The sequence below is a fragment of the Myxine glutinosa genome, chromosome 1 (genome assembly GCF_964187855.1).
Source record: "Myxine glutinosa chromosome 1, kmMyxGlut1.1, whole genome shotgun sequence".
Taxonomy (NCBI): Eukaryota; Metazoa; Chordata; class Myxini; order Myxiniformes; family Myxinidae; genus Myxine; species Myxine glutinosa.
The window spans coordinates 74,301,381-74,321,853 of record NC_136261.1 but is presented as its reverse complement, the minus strand read 5'-3'; the positions used below and the strand labels follow the sequence as shown (position 1 = coordinate 74,321,853).

General features: G+C 42.3%; 1 protein-coding gene across 1 annotated transcript in view; it reads right to left on the bottom strand.

Annotated features, from left to right (window-relative positions):
• Window positions 1-20,473, bottom strand: part of LOC137425159 (E3 ubiquitin-protein ligase Rnf220) — a 329,803-nt gene that overhangs the window by 154,463 nt on the left and 154,867 nt on the right. Inside the window, exon 3 of the mRNA XM_068113312.2 lies at window positions 1,327-1,456. Within this exon, the coding sequence (XP_067969413.1) occupies window positions 1,327-1,456 (130 nt within the window). The remainder of the gene's footprint in view (window positions 1-1,326; window positions 1,457-20,473) is intronic.

Sequence of the window (20,473 nt, the reverse complement as noted above, 5' to 3'; positions counted from 1 at the left end):
TACATCAGCGGCACATCCCCCAGGAAAAGATGCAGCCAAGCAGCCACAGGCTGCATACGAAACCCACCAGGACCATACCGCAAACTACTACATCTACTTTCTCACCAAAACCTCTCGAAGAAGTTCAGTCACTCAAACTCTTGGGTCTCACTCTCAGCCACATCTCTCTTGATCTCCAAAGCCAGACGCAGACTGGGCATCTTCCATCATGCAAAGTCCTCCCTTGGCACACCTGAGCTCCTATCCACCTACAATGCTTTCATCCGCAGCTTGCTAAAATACTGCTCTCCTCTATGGGCTGGCTCCTCTGCGTCACACCTTGCTCAGCTTGACGTCGTGGGAACCATGGCCTTCAAGATTATTCAAATTTCTTGCAATGAAGCTTGGTCCATAGGCCTATCACTTTGTCATTGTCGACAGGTCAGTGGTCTCTGTGTCTTCTTTTCTGATTTTGTACCCTCTGCTTTGTACCCTCCAGATATCTGCAAGATACACGTGGTCCACCAGCAAACCCCCTCATAGTGAATCTGCCCAAAATCCAGAACCCCTGCTAACCTCCACTCATTTGTTCCTCTTTTCTCCCGCCTCTGGAACCAACTTCCACACTATCTTAAATCTCATTCTACCCTCCAGATCTTCAAGACACCTGCTCACCACCATTTTAAATCATCCACCATCCAAAACCATCATATTTTCTGCACCCGTTAACCCCACCCCTATCCCTCCTCCTTCCAAATTTCCAATTTTCACTCCTGAGCATTTCCTTCTGTATCCATATTGTCCAACCAATGCATCCTCTCCTGCCCCCCATTCTTCCCCAAACCCATTGTTTGTCCACCTCTTTCTGTCTTGGCCTTCGGCTCTGCTGTTGGTGTCCCCCCTCTCCCTTCTGTTCCATTTGCATCCTGTTTTGCATCCTGCTACGTACTTATCCGTCCAGTGTACTAATTCTAGCTCTTCCAAGAGCCTCGACTATGTATACAAACTAATTGGAAACTCAATGCCTGGGCCGAATATTTTCTTGTCACAAAAGAGAAATTTAGCAAAACGTGCGTACAACGTTTAGCACTCAGGACATTACACTACACGTGCTGAACGTGGTGATTAATTTTTTTCCAGCGTGACAGTTCTTCAGTCACAAAACAAACTGATCAATTAAAATTAATCACCCTGTAAAGTATAGTTAAATGGCCATAAAGTAAATATTTAATAATAACCCATGGTCATTGCATACCTCTTATACTATTCATTGTTAGAATTCCTCTTTAAAATACCTGCGACGTGTCCAAGCTTAAGGCTGACAACATCCAGCATGCCAGCACCAACCTGAACAGCTGCCTTAGCGTGGTGACCTCCTGCTCAAGGTGCTCGCGTAGGTCTGCAGGCCGAAGGGCCACTTGGCACACTGGGCAGGTCGCCGGACCGAGTCCATCATACAGGACCGTCTTCTTTCGGCCTGTTGGGAGAGACACCGAGAGTAAGCCTTGTTCACTCCAAGCGATGCAATTCATAAACCATGACAGGAAAGAGATTGTGGTAAACTCTTTGTCGACAAGATCGTGTGAAAGGATGGGGAATGGACATCAGCTAAGCAGAGAGGCAAATCGCACAAAGTGTAACAATGTTTAGAATGGCACTCGTAAAAGAAAAAAAATGCATTTCCGTTAAGCAGACTTCTCAAAAGGTAAAGGTACAGTACAGTAAAATAATTTATATTTTACATTTAGCTACGGCACTGCGTAACTGTTCGTTTCAATCACACAGCTTCTTACCATGTAAATGTAGAGAGTTCGTAGAACACCTTACCCCATGCAGTCTTCAGAAAAAGGAGATGGGAAGGGTCGTTTAAGCTGTTGCGTTGTTTTTCCGAGCACAATCTATATTTCCGATGAGCCGCCATTTTGTCTGAATGTCTACACGCCCCAACACTGAGAGCGTGAGCGGAAAATTTGATTGATTTAGATGGCGTAAAATGGCGCAATATTTTGTCCAAGTATCTGGTAGACCCCAGTTGATGTTGAGAATGCATTCCTGGAAGGTGCGACGAATATCGAAACGATGTAAATCGGAGCAATGTTTCTCATAGTAATTGACGGAATTAGGGGCGGGATGCATTGAATAAGATGAATAAGATGAATAAGATGCATTCTGAACTTCACAACTTCAACTATTTTATTTTGCTTTGTACCCATGACATTCCCCCTTTTTGGGTTATATTCAACAGTTATATTCAACAATAACAGTTATATTCAAATATGTATGTATATATATATATATACAGGGTGAGTCAAAAGTAGCGCCAGATTTCTGTTTATATATATATATATATATATATATATATTTCTGTCAGTTGATTGTTTGTTTGACATTTGTATTACAGTGTACAAGAAGGTATAAATAAATGAATGACATGTTTATCTTACCATTTATTCGGGGAAAAATTATTACGGAAGTGTACCAAGCTGTTTTACTTGCAATTTTCAAAGTGCCCTCCCTCGTGATCGATGCACAATTGCAGCCGAGCAGGCACAGAGTGGCACACACGCTTGCAGAGTTCGATATCAATTTCCTCAAACTTTGCAGTGATTGGAGCCTTCAATTCCTGAATGGTATGAGACTTTTCACGATAAACAAGGTCTTTCATGAGCCCCCAAAGAAAGAAATCTGGAGGTGTAAGGTCTGGGGAGCGTGCCGGCCACTCGATCAGACCGCGGCGGCCGATCCACTTTCCGGGAAAGTTTTCATCAAGCCGAAAGCTGATAAACTTTCGAAAGCTGATAAAGATAAACATGTCATTCATTTATTTATACCTTCTTGTACACTGTAATACAAATGTCAAACAAACAATCAACTGACAGAAATATATATATATATATATAAACAGAAATCGGGCGCTACTTTTGACTCACCCTGTATATATATATATATATAACTAGAACGGGACTCTTCAATGTCACGACGTCGACCGATATGCCTCTGCCAACATTATTACATCGTTATAATACTTCTACCAACTTTGCTTTCAATCCATTCAGCTGTTCTCAAGTTATCACATTTTTATCTGACAAGACCACTGACCTTTGACCTCTTGACCCCAAAATCTACTCAGTTAATCTTTACATCATTATAAATATCTGTACCAAGTTTGAATTAGATCAGTTCAGCCGTTCTCAAGTTATAGACATATTACAGACTTTGACCTTTGACCCCAAAATTTCATCAGTTAACCTTTATATCAATATACATACCTGTACGAAGTTTGCATTAGATAACTTCAGCTGTTCTCAGGTTATAGACCTATTACAGACTTTGACTTTGACCTTTGACCCCAAAGTCGAATTAATTAATCTGTACATCATATTACATACCTGTACCAAGTTTGAATTAAATCACTTAAGCCGTTCTCAAGTTAGACATATTACAGACCTTTGACCTCTTGACCCCAAAATCGAATCAGTTAACCTTTATATCAATATACATACCTGTACCAAGTTTGAATTAGATAACTTCAGCTGTTCTCAGGTTATAGACCTATTACAGACTTTGACTTTGACCTTTGACCCCAAAGTCGAATTAATTAATCTGTACATCATAATACATACCTGTACCAAGTTTGAATTAAATCACTTAAGCCGTTCTCAAGTTAGACATATTACAGACTTTGACCTTTGACCTCTTGACCCCAAAATCGAATCAGTTCATTTTGACATCATTATACATAATTTTACCAAATTTGGTCAGAATCTCATCACTGGTTCACAAGTTATCGTGGTAACGAAAACCTATCACGGACGGACAGACGGACAACCTTAAAACATCATTCCTCTGGCGACTTCGTCAACGGAGGCATAAAAATTCTTACAGTCGGAACCTCTTCCGGAAGCAGTCATACCAGTCACGACGTGCAATGAACGTCGGCATTTTTATAGATGGTACACACCGTAGTCGGAGGCAAACATAAACCATAAACCGACAACACCAACCACACGTTCACCAGCATCGATTTGAGGAATAACATCCAATTTAACTTCGAAGGTAACACTTTTACGCTGCTGCTTAACCTTCTGCAGTAAAGTACATTTATTTATGCGTGGCACAATCTAGTTTGTGTACCATGTGCAGGGTAAGTGGAGGCGAAAGCTGAGGCAACAGATATGAGAAAGGACAGATGCTGTCAGACACGTAAGTGTGGGTTGAGGTGATGCACGCACATGATGCACTGATATTAATAAATGATTTTTAATACATGGTCGAGGCTCGTGGAAGAGCTAGGACACAGAACAGATCAGGACACAACATAAAGGGAACAGCAGGATAAAGGGGAAATACCAATAGCAGGGTGGAGGGAGAAGGTAGACGGAGAGGGAGGGTGATGATTTTTTTGCGAAACGACGTGAAAGGGGAGGCGTAAATCGGGGTATAACTACTGCCAAACTGGAGGTTTTTGGAAGTCGCAAAACGTTTATTTGTGTTCTACAGTAATCAAGTATATAATTCAATTGAAATAAAATAAAGGTTTCAAAGGCTGAAGAATTACAAAAAAAAATGTTTTTTTGGAGGTTTACCGCCATTGATGCAGCGTCTGTTACACCACCTTTTTTTTTTGTATACAAGATCGAGACTTGTGTAAGAGCTAACATTAATGACAAAGAAAAACAAACGGACACATAAGACGAAATAAAGGGAGCGGTAGACAAGATGGGGAGAGAGGGGGAAGCACACAAATACAACATTTGAGAGCAGGGACATCGGGAGATCTGTGGGAGGGAGAGGGCTTGGGGGGAGGAGGCATGGGAAAAGGGGTGGGGGGGGGGGGTGGGAGAGGTAAAAAACACATGGACACTGCTAGGACTTCCAGGAAAGAAGTTGGTATTTCAGAAAAGTGGATCTGGGGTGAATTAACGGGGGTAGAAATGTTTAATTTTTTAAACACATTTAATTAGTTATTCACGCCTGTTGTTTGTGTCCTTTATAACGTCTCTAAAACAGTAAGTTTTCCTGTTTGAAATGATTTTCAATTGTGCTCGACTTCCAGACAGGCAGACAGGCTAAACAATGATCTTACTCTGCGCATGCGCCGCCGGGACAAGATTCCGTACAATTTACCAAATCCAGAGCCAAAGTACTAGTAAACTGCAGGAACGTGTTCTGATTCATGTTCCGATTTGTGTTCTACAGTGTTCAAAATACCCCATAATATTCAACTGAAGTTAAGTAGTTCCTCGATCACAAACTGACATCTGCAGACAGACAGAAAAAGTGAACCAATTGCATCACCCCCGCTTTTCGCTTCGCGTGCAATGAGGATCACATGATCGGTCACCTGACCCGACATGCAAATATTTCAGGCATTTGGCAACACACTTAAAACAGCATTTGTACTTCTTCATCATTTTAATATCAAGTGAAGTGCTTCTTGAAATGTGCATTCCACATTCAACCCACAGCATTTAACCCCTGACTATCACTTCTCCTTCTCCCTCCTTTTGCTTTAAATATTTCCCTATTGATTCTTGTCTTTTTGCAATTGTTGTTTTCATGTTTTGTTATGCATTATGTTTTGCACTCTGTCAAAGCGCCTTTGGGCTTCATGAAAAGCGCTATATAAAATAAATGAATTATTATTATTATTAGAATCTCGTTGTATGGTAGTTGGGGTAAGGGTAAAAGAAAACAGGTAAAATATTCCCATTGGATGTAGGAAGAAATGGGACATGCTGCTTTCTACCACAGCGTGTATGTGCCTTTGGTCGGTGGCTTGAGATACCATAAATGCCTCGAACCTCTGTAAGGTGTTACCCGAGTTTGGTTTATGGATGTCATTGATTATGCCAACAAATGAAAATCCAATTCATTGTCAAATCCACAAACTGTGATCACACCACAAAACCAAAACAAGACTATTAAGCAATGAATCTTCCCCATTCACAAAGTCAGCAATCTGGCGTGCTGAGTTTGGACCTCAACTGGACCAAAACGTGATTGGACCACATGATCTTCTTGCTTTGTCTCATCACCTGTTGATAGACAACCCCAAACTGAGAGAGCTGGGATGAAGATGAAGATGATTATGCACAACCAACAAAAATGAAGAAATCGTTCTTATTGAAAAATTGGGATTTTAAAAGGATTTTAAAAAACACACACACACGAAAAACCTTGTTGAATTAAATTACTCGAATGTTCTCACTTGTATAAGTACTTCATTACTGGAGGGGACATGGGGATAACCTCAATTAGAATGTGAAATACCACACAAATATATTATCACATATATTATAAATGATGAATTATAAATAATATGCACATGCTCGGTGATTAAGTGCTTTCCAGAAAGAGAGAATGGTTTTTATTGTTAAAATATTCCAAGCTGTGCAGGGCCTTGAGTCGAGCGAGCTGCGCACACGAGGAAATACGTCAATTCCCATGGTCAGTTAATCACCTGCGAATCAATACCCACCACACTTGACAGGCTTTTAGCGGCTTTTTATCACTGGCACTTAGGAAACAAAAGATTAATAAACGGCGATCTTTTTTTATCTGATCCGCCATGGCAGGGAATATAAGGAGTCTCTTGTTGACAAACCGCCCCTCATGACATGTGTCATTGCTTGGGGATCAGGAAAAGGGCATTAAGGCTTGTTTTCTGTCTGAAGTCGAGCAGACGTGAAGCTCAAAGTCGAGCAATTCAACACCAGCCAAACCAGATCTCGACCCTGACTTCCAACATTTCGACCACCACGTTGTTCGATCTTTTTAAATCATATAAATTTGGTCCCTATGATGTGCAATCGTTCAACTCCATATTTATATACGTATATATATATATTATAAGAAACAGGAAGTAAATTCCTTCGTGGGGCTAATGTGAAAAAATTCCGACTCAACCCGGGACTCGAACCCAAGAACCACATCACTGACACAGTGACAGAATGTATAAATGTATAATTAAATGTATTATAAAATGTATAATTATAATGAATTAAAAAAAATAAATAAATAAATATGTATAAATACATATATATGTATAATGTATATATACATATATATATATATATATATATATATATATATATATATATATATATATACACAGACTTGGCATTTAATATGGAATATTTTTTTTGTGGGGGTGAACTTACTTTTCAAGATGACTTAGAACCAAAAGTTCATTGGAATTATGTTGAAATTATTCTAGATTTTGTTAATGTGACCTTTAAAAGAAACAAAAACCACATTTGACATTTCGAAGCAAATAAATTGATCCTTGAAAGTGATGGAAACTGATATCGAACTCAATTCACGGACAGTACTGTGTTAAACTTCTGTACGTTTTCCAGAAGTATCTCTTTATTTTGCACATTAGCCATAAAAATTTTCAACAAAAAACAAAAGCTAAATTATGACTGGGATTACGGACAGTAAAATTACAGTTCAGTACTTCGTGTAACCCCCACGAGCATTCAGGAGAGCACATACACGTCGAGGCAGGCTGTTCACGAGATTTGCCAAGGTTTGGACAGGAATCGCTTGCCATGCAGTGACAATAGTCTGCTGCAATTCACGCACAGAGGTAGGCTGCTGGTCCAAGTTGTCGATTTGACGCGTTAATTCTGCCCACAAGTTCTCTATCGGATTCATATCCGGGGACATGGCAGGCCACTCCATATGCTCTACACCACGGTCAGCAAGAAAGTGTTGGATCATGCGAGCACGATGAGGCCGTGCATTGTCATCTTGGAAGACAAAGTTTCCTCGAAAGGCTGCACGAGCAAATGGAAGCAATGTTTCTTCCAGAATGACCCTGTACTTGAACTGGTTCAGGTTTCCATTCAGAACAACCAGGTCAGTTTTGCCCCCTGCATGAAAAGCAGCCCAAACGGTCACCCCACCACCTCCAGCTTGGACTCTTGGCACTATACAATCTTCGTTGTGGGCTTCATGCACTTGACTGCGCACTCGGACGCGGCCATCTTGACGATAGACCAGAAATCTAGACTCGTCACTGAAGGTCACGTGATTCCAGTTTCTTGGCTGCCATTGACGGTGCTCTCTGGCCCACTGCAATCGGCGCTGGCTGTGTTGTCTGGTCAGGCGTGGCTTTCTCGGGGGACGCCTGGCACGATAGCCTGCTTGAACCAGTCGTTGGTTGACTAGCCTTCTGGATACAGGCACATTTGTCAGTTGCTGCCACTCAGCCCTAAGCCGATTAGCTGACTTGGTACGGCCATTGCAGACTAACCGGTGCAGCTGGCGATCATCTCTCCTTGTGGTTCTGCGTGGATGTCCTGGCCTCGGTATTGGAGTAGGGACACCCCTCTGAGCATTTCGTTTCAGGATCTTTGACACCTGACCTTGAGTGATGCCATACTTCCGAGCAACAGCACGCTGTTTCATGCCAGAATTTCGTAAAGCCACCACTCCATGACAAACAGCATTGTCACGTTGACGGACCATCTCCAGAGGAAGCGGCAATAACTTTTGTAGACGTGCAGCAGTTGTTTTCCACTAATACAGAACGCAACAACCATTATATACCCGATTGTGAAGCCAATCGTCAAATGTACCTGTCCTTACATTTTGTCATCCCACCTGTGATATAATCCTGTTATTGACTTCTTGCTGCGAAAGACAATCAGTGACATGGTTCTTTCAACAAAGACATCACCGAAGCGAAAAAGAAACTCACCAGATTGATATACTGAGTTCAGAAAGTAAACCCAAGTCAAGAAAAAAAATATATTCCATATTAAATGCCAAGTCTGTATATATTTTTTCTGTATATATTCTGTATATATTCCAAGTCTTCCGTTTGGTTTTTGCTCTGATATGCATTGTCAGCTGTGCGACCTTATATAGACAGGTGTGTACCTTTCCAAATCATGTCCAATCAATTGAATTTACCACAGGTGGACTCCAATCAAGGTGTAGAAACATCTCAAAGATGATCAAGAGAAATGGGAGGCACCTGAGCTAAATTTCAAGTGTCATAGCGCAGGGTCTGAATACTTATGTAAATGTGATGTTTCAGTTTTTTATTTTTAATAAATTTGCAAAACTTTCTAAAATCCTGTTTTCTCTTTGTCATTATGGGGTATTGAGTGCAGATTGATGAGGGAAAAATGAATTTAAACGATTTCAGCACAAGGCTGCAACATAACAAAATGTGAAAAAAGTGAAGGGGTCTGAATACTTTCTGAATGCACTGTATATATATATATATATACACACATACATACATATATATATACTTTTTTTTTTTTTTAATCCCGGTTTTATCCCAAATTTTTGGCTAATGTGCAAAATAAAGAGATACTTCTGGAAAACGCACAGAAGTTTAACACAGTACTGTCCGTGAATTGAGTTCGATATCAGTTTACATCACTTTCAAGGATCAATTTATTTGTTTCGAAATGTCAAATGTGGTTTTTGCTTTTTTTAAAGGTCACATTAACAAAATCTAGAATAATTTCAACATAATTCCAATGAACTTTTGGTTCTAAGTCATCTTGAAAAGTAAGTTCACCCCCCAAAAAAAAATTCCATATTAAATGCCAAGTCTGTATATATACCGAGATATCAATACAACTTGCACAATTGTGTCTGAACGGTGTAAATGTCCTAACCATGGCATGTATAATGCTGAATGATACCTCATTTTAGAGCTATTGGGTCCACGCAATGCATGCGGAGGTCAAAAAATATTGACATTTACTCAATTTTGAGTTATGTGCATTTTCCTGCCTAGGTTGCGCACATGGGCAGTGTATAGGCTCAGAGTCGCTGGTTCGCATACCTCCAGAAAGAAAAAATATATATATATAACCATCAATGAATCAGTTAATTCTGTCCAACGTATAATTGCATTTTCGTCGATTAACTTCACCGAGAAACCTTAGCAGTTGAAAGAGTTAGTGATTGTTAGTATTATGCTGTCGAAGGGCATTCCTCGCAAACTATAAAGTATATTCAATATTTTATTGGGAATGGATTCCATTACAACAGTCCTATACATATATATATATATATATACACACACATACACACACACACACACACACACACACACACACACACACACACACACACACACACACACACACACACTCGCTCACACACACGCACGCGCACACACACGATCAATATCCGGTTACTTTGACTTTCGTAAAACATCAAGAAGATTGATGTTTACAGCTGTCGAAAAAATTCACCAGGAAGCGGATTGCATCAATGATGAATGAAATGGTCCTAATTTCCTTAACATACATATAATATCAATCGATATGTATGAAGGGCTTGCTGCTCCTGCTAGAAGAGGGGCTCACACCCGAAACCTTCACCCGCTTTCTCACAGGGATCAGCACACCCTGCTGAACATTGCACCGGGAAAATGAATTGTCCCGGTTTAGTTATATTTTATTTTTAATTCCTTCCTGGCATTCCGCTGCACTAAGATTGATTACTACATAATGAGCAGGGAAATGTTAATATATTCTGAACATGTCGAATGCCATTCGTTTCTTATGCACACAGTGTGCTCAGAAGGCAGTGAGGCAATGAGTGCGAATCTGTTCGGAATATCATCTTGTTAAAGCTAACATGTCCAGGTTGGATGTTAATAAGCTGGATGTTGCTGTTGTGATTGTTTCAACGTTCGCTTGAACGTTTGTTTAGCAAAATGAAGCAAATATCTGGCCCTGAGGGGGCGCAATTTACAATGATAAATAGGCTGATTGTGTTGCACAAATATATAAAGCTGTTTACAAATGCATATTAACAAAAAGGAAAGTGTTTAGAGTTTGTTATTTTCGATTATTCTATTTAAAAGTAAATGTGGCGAATCAAGGTTGGCCAATCATTTCAGGTTGATTGGATCTGATGCATAATTCATGAGGCTGCTGTTATACAGCGTTCACTTCAACAGATGGAATGTGGAACAAGCAATGGGGACATTACAGTAAATGATGCACATGTATCGCTGACGGTAACGGATAACCCATGCAAAGAGCAACTTACCAGAGCAAAGCAATATTAGTATTGAAAATCTTTGTCAAGTTATATTGTTGATGACTGAGACCAACTGTCAATTGCTGATGACTAGCTGTCTTCGAGCAACCATAGGATCAACTGTGTGTCATAGAAATGTCGACAACTCATGTTTCTTCCTTGCAATACGTTTCACAATATCTGCTTATTGTGGCCTGCTTTGCTGGTGTTGAATCTGCGAGCACAAAGATTTCCACAAACACTGAATCGGAGCCAAGGATCATCACCCAGCAAAAGGGGATGTACCTGACTCACCAATCTTACAATACCAGATGCAAATGCAAATTTGATGGACAGGTTGGGTGTGTCGCAACGAAGAATGGATTCGATTTTGGTGAAGATCCAGATCGGGATAGTAAATTTTTTTATAATTATTCTTCACCATTGAGAGATGGGACCAAAAACGATATATAGCACGATATTTCAAAAAGTTGGGGGCGACTTTTGACAAAACTTGGTGGATGAGTTGATCAGGTGACAAGGACAAGCCTATTCGATTTTGGTTCAGGTCCAAATCCAGATCCGGCCTTTCAGTGGGATAAAAAACGTAAACTGTTGAGCCTGGTGGAGGTATGTGCTCCACCGAGTGCTATTGTAGTTTGAACTGCAAATGGTGCCTTGTCGCAGAGGCAATAGACACTTTAATTGCATGGATCAAAAATATGTATGTACATACGCCCTGAGGTCTTCACTACAGGGTCGACACGACAATATGTTTATGTATGTATATATATGTATAGTATGTATGTATATATATTTGCACACAAACACACAAACACACACACACACAATTCAGATCACCCAAACAAGATCAGTTATTTTGACTTTAGTAAAGCACCAAAATGATCGTTGTTAACCAAGATTAAGTCATAAGAGAGCAAAGTCATAACTACGTGAACACAGTGGAAAGGAGGGAAACACACAAACAGCAGCCTATATGGACAGAGAGACACTTGAAGAAAGAATGAGAAGGGAAAACACCCAGAAAAAATGCACGAAGGCCTCTTACACCTGCAGAAATTGACCTCTTACACCTGCAGAAAAAAATTAACTTGGGAGTGCAATACGGCAATGATTGGCTGAATCTCCTCCTCATTTCCTTGTTTAAGATAGTACAGGATCGTGCGACCTTTTTTAGACTCAGTGTAGTCGAAGGGAGACTGAGGAACCTTTGTGTATTAATTTCCAGTCTGCATATGGAAAATAAATATTTAAATGGTGCAGGTGCAATTCTCGACAGAGTACCGACCTTTGAGCAGGCGCAGTCCAAGATCTATCCTTCACCACCAAGAGAGGCACTCCACATACATTCACAATGTATGTATGCCTATATTATTTCTATATACAGTATATACATAATGCAATCCCACTTTCCCACTCTCTGTACCCATAGCCTGCAGGGCGAGGCTTAATATAGAGGTGGAAATACCCACTGGTATTGCTCAAGTGCATCTTTTTTTCTATGTTATCCAAACTTTGCGATCTAATTTAGACATCGAAAGCCGTTTGTAAGGATGGGATTATATTGTGCATTAAAATTTGGAAACAAGGATTTGCGTTCTGAAAATAGAAGGGATCGAAAGTGTTTCAGAGTTGCACACTTTTAATTATCACTGCATAGATGGAAGAATTGTTGCTGATTTACCGCTTTTTCGGGTTGCTTTCACTCGCTTTACCCAAAAGGAAGAAACTATTGTAATCAGCGTGTGTGTGTGTGTGTGTGTGTGTGTGTGTGTGTGTGTGTCCGCACAGCAATCAACTTTAATTAAACGCCCCTAAATGGCGTACTTTATCATAGCGCCCCCTAGCGGCCTACCTTAATACAGTCCCCCGCTGTGCAGAAAGGGTCGACGAGACCGATAGCCTGGTGAGGATCTGCATTGGTAAATGCTCTGCATTGTCGGTTCTTATTATCAATCACTATACATTGATAATAAAAACGAAAAACAGTTCCTGAGTTGTTATTTGATGCTGAGTTCGTTATGTAAAGATTCATTTTCATAAACCTTCATTTTCTTTATTATATGTGGCCATGTGTATCCATCCTCAATATCTTTAGTTTTATTAGGTAAGGACATCAGAAATCAGACGGAAGTTTATTGTTGTTGGTGCGGCGGATCTGCTGGTCTTCGACTTGCACTCTCTTCGAAATTGCATCAATATTGCAGGGCCGACCATTGCATTTTCGTCATGAACGTTTAGTCTGGAACATTAACGATGAGAGTCAACAGCTCACAATGTAGCCTTGATTTCTCACGGATGTGGCCCCTTGGAACCTCAACAAGCATTCTAGGAACAGCGATGGAGCTCGAGATCATGAGTCAATGCACAGAGACACACAGAGATCAAAGGAGGCCAGGGAATGAGTGAGACCGGTCTCTATTCCGTGAAAACGTGAGTCAGGTGATCAGATGTGAGCACGAAATAGGCCAACCAGAATCTTTTTTAAATTTGCTCCCTTTTTTGTTTCATGTCATGCCTGAGGCCAATACGGGTGGTGCAGTGCAAAAGGAAGTGAGATCCTAAAACAGGAGCTGAGGATATCCTTCCTTTGACCACTCTCCCTACACCCCCACCGCGGATGTATCCTTGGAGGTTTTCGAGCAGGAGGTATATGGGGGTGAGCACACCCCCCCTCCATCCTCCTGGCATTTGGAATGAGAATATTTGACATTCAGCTGCTCCCGATTAAACCACCATTTATTAGCAGGGTGAAAATGAGCACTGCTTCACATTAAGGTCAGACTCGTAGTATCTGCTGTTAATGATGTGCGTACCCCAAATGGCGACTTACGATGAGAGTTACATTCATTTCAAGCAGGTGTGGGAAATTGGACGTTTCCTTTGGCCTGACGCGTCGCCGGGGAGGACCGTGCACTCGTTCCAGCGGGTAACACTCATTAGGACCGTACAAGCATCCGGCGACATTCAACTCTCTGCGATGAGTTTCAGGAATGAAGGACAAGCGTGATTGAAGTCTTTAAAACAGTGGAGAAAGCTTCTGTTCTCTCCATCGAGTCATGTACTATATTAAACTATTACATTCAAGGCCCACTTCCTGTGGGCCCCGAAAGGTTCTGTTCTCTGAGATATCTCCAATGCAGCCCTTTGTTCTACAGAGTAGAACACTCGTAGCTCGCGGAGGTGTTGCTTCTCATTTGGTGGCGTAGGCAGACATCAGTGTAGGACATTCTAAGTCAATAATAGGAAACCAACGTGGGATTTGAGATTCGAAGCAGAAATCAGGATAACATGACAATGCACCGGGCAGCACATCAAATGAGCCAAACACATAACATGTTCGTGCGGGCATCCGTCGCCCTGAGGTGTTCACTGCAGGGTCGACACGACAATATGTATATGTATCAGTTATTTTGACTTTAGTAAAGCACCAAAAGGATCGTTGTTAACCAATATTAAGTTAAATTAAACATAAGAGAGCAAAGTCATAACTACGTGAACACGTTGGAAAGGAGGGAAACACACAAACAGCAGCCTATATGGACAGAGAGACACTTGAAGAAAGAATGAGTGAGGGGGGAAAACACCCAGAAAAAATGTATGAAGGCCTCTTACACCTGCAGAAAAAATTACCTTGGGAGTGCAATACCGCAATGATGGGCTGAATCGCCTCCTCATTTCCTTGTTTAAGACTGTACAGGATCCTATGAAGAGTCTGCAGCATGGGAAAGATCAATAAAATACATCTGAAAGACCTTGTTCTGTGACTGGCGGGCCAATCCTGACAATGGCCACATCTCTGCTCTGTAAAAGAGAGAGTGTACCAAGCCAGGAAGTTGAACTCCATCTCTGTTTTGGATCAAACTCCTATAACACAGTCTCATGTACACAAGCATTGTAATAGGTGATGCATTCAAAAGGTTTTATGATAGAGGTACAGGACCTGCCATGCTCCAAGAGAAAACTATTTTCTTCCTTGTCATAGATACTTGTGTTTTGGACTATTGTGAGTAACTATTTCAAACACATTTTTGACCACTCACCACCTCCCTTACCCCCACAGTACATTCCTTCTTACATTCTCTTCTCTTCCCTGATGTTTTTCAACCTTTGCCTCCATTTTTCTTGGTGTCCAAAGCCTGGTCCTGGTTTTTTCCTCCAAAGCCTTGTCTTGGCTTAGCGGTTAGGGTGCCGGCTTGGGATCCTAGAATCCTGGGTTCGAATCCCGGTCAATCACTGAATTAACGCCAGTAGGGTTGACTCAGCCTATCATCCTTCAGAGGTCGGCAAATTGAGTACCAGTTCACTGGTAATTCACTGCGTGTTGCAAGAGGCGACTAACAGGGTTGGCGGCAGGAAGGGCATCCGGCCGTAAAACATTGCTCCAAAAAAATGGGACCACAGTGCCCAAGAAAGGCCAATCCCTGCTCTGCGGGGAAAATGGCCTCTAAAGGCAGTTCCTCCATTTTTCTTGTTAAATATATGCAAGTATGGATACTCATGGAAGAGCAGTTTATTTGATCTTTCAGGAGGTCTTGGAGTCCACTTCCAGCCCGTCCTATATGGTCTAGGTTTGCACACTCCACCTTAGATCGGGTTATGGTGTTTAGTAGTGTATTATGAGAAGAGATCTCTCCCAGAAGATGCCAACAATTCTAACACTGGAAGTTGACATTTTCCAGCAGTACGGTGACATCCAGAAAGGAAATTAGATTATGAAGAAAGAGCAAAAACAATGCACCCCATTTGACTGTCAAAACAATTTCCCGCCTCCTTCAGGCCTTCTTCTTCATGAGGCAAATGCAAGAGGTTCGTTCACTTGTTTCCAGGGCAACGAGGGCCGACAGGGAAGATTTTGCCCGTGTGCATTTCCAGCCACACTGGGGGGGGGGGGGGGGGGGCGAGGAGGAGGTGGAATGGCCACTCCATCATCATTCGGAACCATCGCGTCCATGGTGGTGGCATCGCAAAGTAAACTAAAACCAATGTTTACGTGTTGCGGAACTATAAGTGGAATTGTAAAGAAGACCGTGACTATAACTGGCAGGAATTTCAGTAGATTTTACTTTAATTTCCTTTTCCGCTTTACCGCTGGGTCTATAGAATCAATATGTCGTAGAGCCTTGAGCCGTCGGCCCGATTAACTACCTTTGTTGAATGGTATTGCTTAATCAGGAGACAATGGCGTTGCTTCTTCTCACGGATGCTTTTCATCCACCTGTCTGGATAAAAAATGGCTCTTCATTTCTCACCCTTTGTCTCCACTTCCTGGGCTGCTTACTCTGCATCGCTGTCCTTCCTGGATAAAAATGACCCACCAACTGTCACTACTTCATTAATATTTAATTCACTGCTAAATGTACTTATTGCTGGGGGAAGTAATTTGATGTTGGCACAGCATAATTTGACAAGAAGCGGAGGGATGTGTTTCCTTTTGTTTCTTTTCTTCAAGACCTGCCCTGCCCACCTCCCTACCATGTGCTGATACCCGGCGAGTGATATAGCAACTCGGCGTGAGAGTGAGCGTGCGACGATGTTCGATCAATCGCGGGCTCTGACGGAGAGCCTAATGCCTTTCCTATAGACAGACACATTACGTGGAGGCACGGACCGGCCCGCCATGTTTATACCGGCCAGTCCCAGAGGAGAGTAAATCACGTAAATTGACGCCACGGACGGTGATTAATCGCGCGTCTCCCTTTTGGCGTTCTCCCACAGGTCCGCCTGCCTTTTCTCCCCTCTGTAGGCCTACTATCACCACTCCCTATTCACAAATCCCCATCCCTACCCACCACTTTGCCCCCTTCCTTATTTTCAACATCTTGGCTCATCCCCTGACCTACCGCGAAGACACTGGGGACTGATGGATGAGCGGTGAATATACGCGGGCCTAACGCATGTCGAGGCCGCAGGCGTCTCTCCAGGCCCTGCCACTCCTAAAGATGATAGATCACTCGCGGTTGACTCGAGAACACCCCCTTCTCGACGCGCAGATCGTCTCAAGGTGGAAGACGAGTTCTTACCTGTCCATATGATATCGCAACAAATTTCCTATCGCTCCAAGAGCAGGAGCGCGTAAACGACACGGCATGCGGCGGGAGGAAAGTTTGGCGGCCCTGGAAATGAATCGCTGTTTGTGATGTAATGAATGCTCGGCCAGATCATTAATCACGGTAAAAAGTAGACTCGTGCTTTGATCGCTAAATGCTTCAAGTCAAACGCTTGACTGTCTCGTGATGAGCACGTGAGACAGCTTGCACGCGCTCGTGCGCCGCGCCGGAGCACGTGACGCAATCACACGGTCCCCATCCGGGTGCGCTTGTCCTCCCAGCGTGATGAATGCCTGTTATGCCAATAATAGTCATAAATGAACCTCACACCGTGAAAATCCAACATCGTTCATCATCTTAAAAAAAAAAAAAAAAAAAAAAAAAAGGGAGGGGGGAAATTACACATTCCAAAATTAGCTTTGAATCAATGTGCAATAAAGCCTAAAACTGTAACGATTCATCTGTAAAGGAATTATAATTGCCTCGGATAGAAGGATTGCTATATACTCGAAAGAAGATCTTCGAATGAACCTCCAATTCATTGTTTTTTCAATGCACGAAGCAAACAAAGAAAGATATTTCTCCATATGCTGTATAATGTGTTACACCAAACAACAAAGGGATGGATTGTGAGTTGCTGAGAGGTGAGTTAGTCAAGACCGGTTTAGTGTTCCAGTCAATTTGGCGACACAAAGTTAATGACTGCATTGTTAGTGCGAAGTCTGTTTGCCATCCGATTAAGAGACGTCGTTCTCCCCGGCACAAAGAATAATGAGCAATGGGACAGCGTGCATAACGCAGACGTATGAGTACAGGGAGGTGACAACACTGTTATTCCATTTTGCATCGGGCCTGCATCGTTATGCAAAGAGTGAGAGTTGTACATCATTATATTGTGAACAGTGAAACGAGCCCTCGGCTGTTAATTGTCACACCGTGATCGCTTGAAGCTTGTGAGAAGAAGCGTGAGTGCGTATGCAAGATCTCTACAAAGAAAACGAACAATAACTACACCTGGTAGGGACACAATGAGGGGACACCTGATTCATGAAATCATCGGCAAGAGAAAAAGAGGATCATTTAAAAATTCTAGTGGCCGGATCCGAATCCGGATCTTCACCAAAATCGAATCATGTCTTCCGTGTCACATGCACTACCTCTCTGCCAAATTTCGTCCGAAACCGTCCACAACTTTTTGAAATATTTTGTTCACAAACAAACGGACAAACAAACAGACAGACAGACAGACAGGGATGAAAACATAACCTCCATCCACCTTTGGTGGTGGAGGTAAAAATGCAAGAGTTTTGTTGAGAAGTGTGTGTGTGTGTGTGTGTGTTTGTGTTTGCGTGTGTGTGTTTGTGTGTGTGTGTTTGTGTGTGTGTGTTCATGTGTGTGTGTGTGTTTGTGTGTGTGTGTGTGTGTGTTTGCGTGGGTTTGTGTGTGTGTGTGTATGTGTGTGTTTGCATGTGTTTGTTTGTTTGTGTGTGTGTGTGTTTGTGTTTGTTTGTGTGTGTTTGTGTTTGCGTGTGTGTGTTTACGTGGGCGTGTTTGTGTTTGCGTGTGTGTGTGAGTGTGTGTATGTGTGTGTTTGCATGTGTTTGTTTGTGTGTGTGTGTGTGTGTGTGTGTTTGTGTTTGTTTGTGTGTGTGTGTGTGTGTGTGTGTGTGTGTGTGTGTGTGTGTTTGCGTGTATGTGTGTGTGTTTGTGATTGTTTGTGTTTGCGTGTGTGTGTGAGTGTTTGCGTGGGTGTGTTTGTGTGTGTGTGTTTGTTTGTTTGTGTGCGTGTTCAAGCTGGGTCACCCGATGAAGACCAGGTTATTTAGACTTGAGTAAACCAGGAAGAAGTTTCATGTTTAGAGCGCTGCGGCAAAATTTAACCCGAGAGTGCACCACGGCCAGGATGGGTCAAATGGCCTCATTTCCTTGTTTGAGGTAGTGCAGGATCATGTGACGACTTCTTAAACTGATTGTATGAGTGCAGTCCCTTGGCCACTGTGGACCATTTGTATATTCATTTCCATTCTGCATACAGAATATAAATACTGAACTGCAATTGCTTTGATTCCTGACAAATAATTCACCTTCAAATGTGATGCGGATGGGGGAAGAGTGGGCCAAACTCCGCCCCTCTCACTGCCCCCTCTCCCAGGGGGACACCCGACGTACGAGACTCAATCGTCCAGTGTCGTTATTTCTTCTTTTAATATCAATTTGATTAACAATTGCAATTTTTTATCGTGACTATTGACCTACTGCATGACACAATAATGTGATACAAATATTTCTGGGCAATTGGCCAAGAGGTATGGGATTATACATGTACAACAACCAAAAAAGGAGTGTGACACACAAACATGGTGGAGACAACTCGTGTGCATATATATATATATATATATATATATAACATATATACAATATACATACAGTATATGCATATACATATATACATATATATATTGTTGTGGATTTGAGAAATTGTTGTGTAAATTGTTGTGTAAATATCACCCTCTGTAAAATGTAATGAATTGTTGTAAATACCTCCAAGTGTAAAACTAAAAGATCAAAGGGCGTCCTCCTAGTTATTTCATATACCACACGTAGCCAATCATATATCCTTCTTTTACAGTTATCTCCTTATTCTATGTAGGTTAAGGCTCTGTTCCCACTAGTTGACATTCTCCATTGCACCACATGAAATAAGGTAGATCCCCTTTCATTCCCAAAGCCCCATTCCCAAAGCCTCGATTGCCAACTGCATTCGCCGCCATTGCCATGTGCTCCGGCTCGGAGAAGAAAGGCGTGTCTCCACCTCGTCATAGAAAGGAGGAGTGAGTCGGCCCCGCTCAACCAACCCAGCCAAAGGGGTTTGGCTTGAGCGGGCGGAGAAAGAACGATCGGGGAGGTTCAAAAAGGTTAGAGGGAGGGGCATATATAACCCGCACCACGAGGCCCCCACCTCAGATGCGCTGAGACGAGCTTCAGAGAGAAACGGGAGACGCGTCCTGAGATGAGCCGGAGAAGCGGCAGATGAGCATCAGCCTTGAAATCCACCACCACCAGCTTGGAGCCACGCAGCTTTGACTCCGCCAGGGTGCTCGTATCGCGGCAGCCCGCACGACCGCAGCTAGGGCATTGACGGCGGCTGCTGAACGTGCCGATTGAGGAAGGGCGGCGGCTGCTGACTCCCGGACCGACCGTGCTCCGGTTCGAGCGGAGCGTTCCTCTCCTTCCAGTCCTTCCATTCCTGCCTGCAATTTCCCCATTCGTGTGAGTTTGCTCGTAGTCTGTTTTGTGTGTCTTGTCCTGGGGTATTAATTAAGACTGCATAGGTAAGCTAAGGTGCACTGTGTCCGCTTCTTCTTCTTCTTCTGTTTTTACTTTATTATCCTTCCTTCTCCTTGGTTCCTTTCATT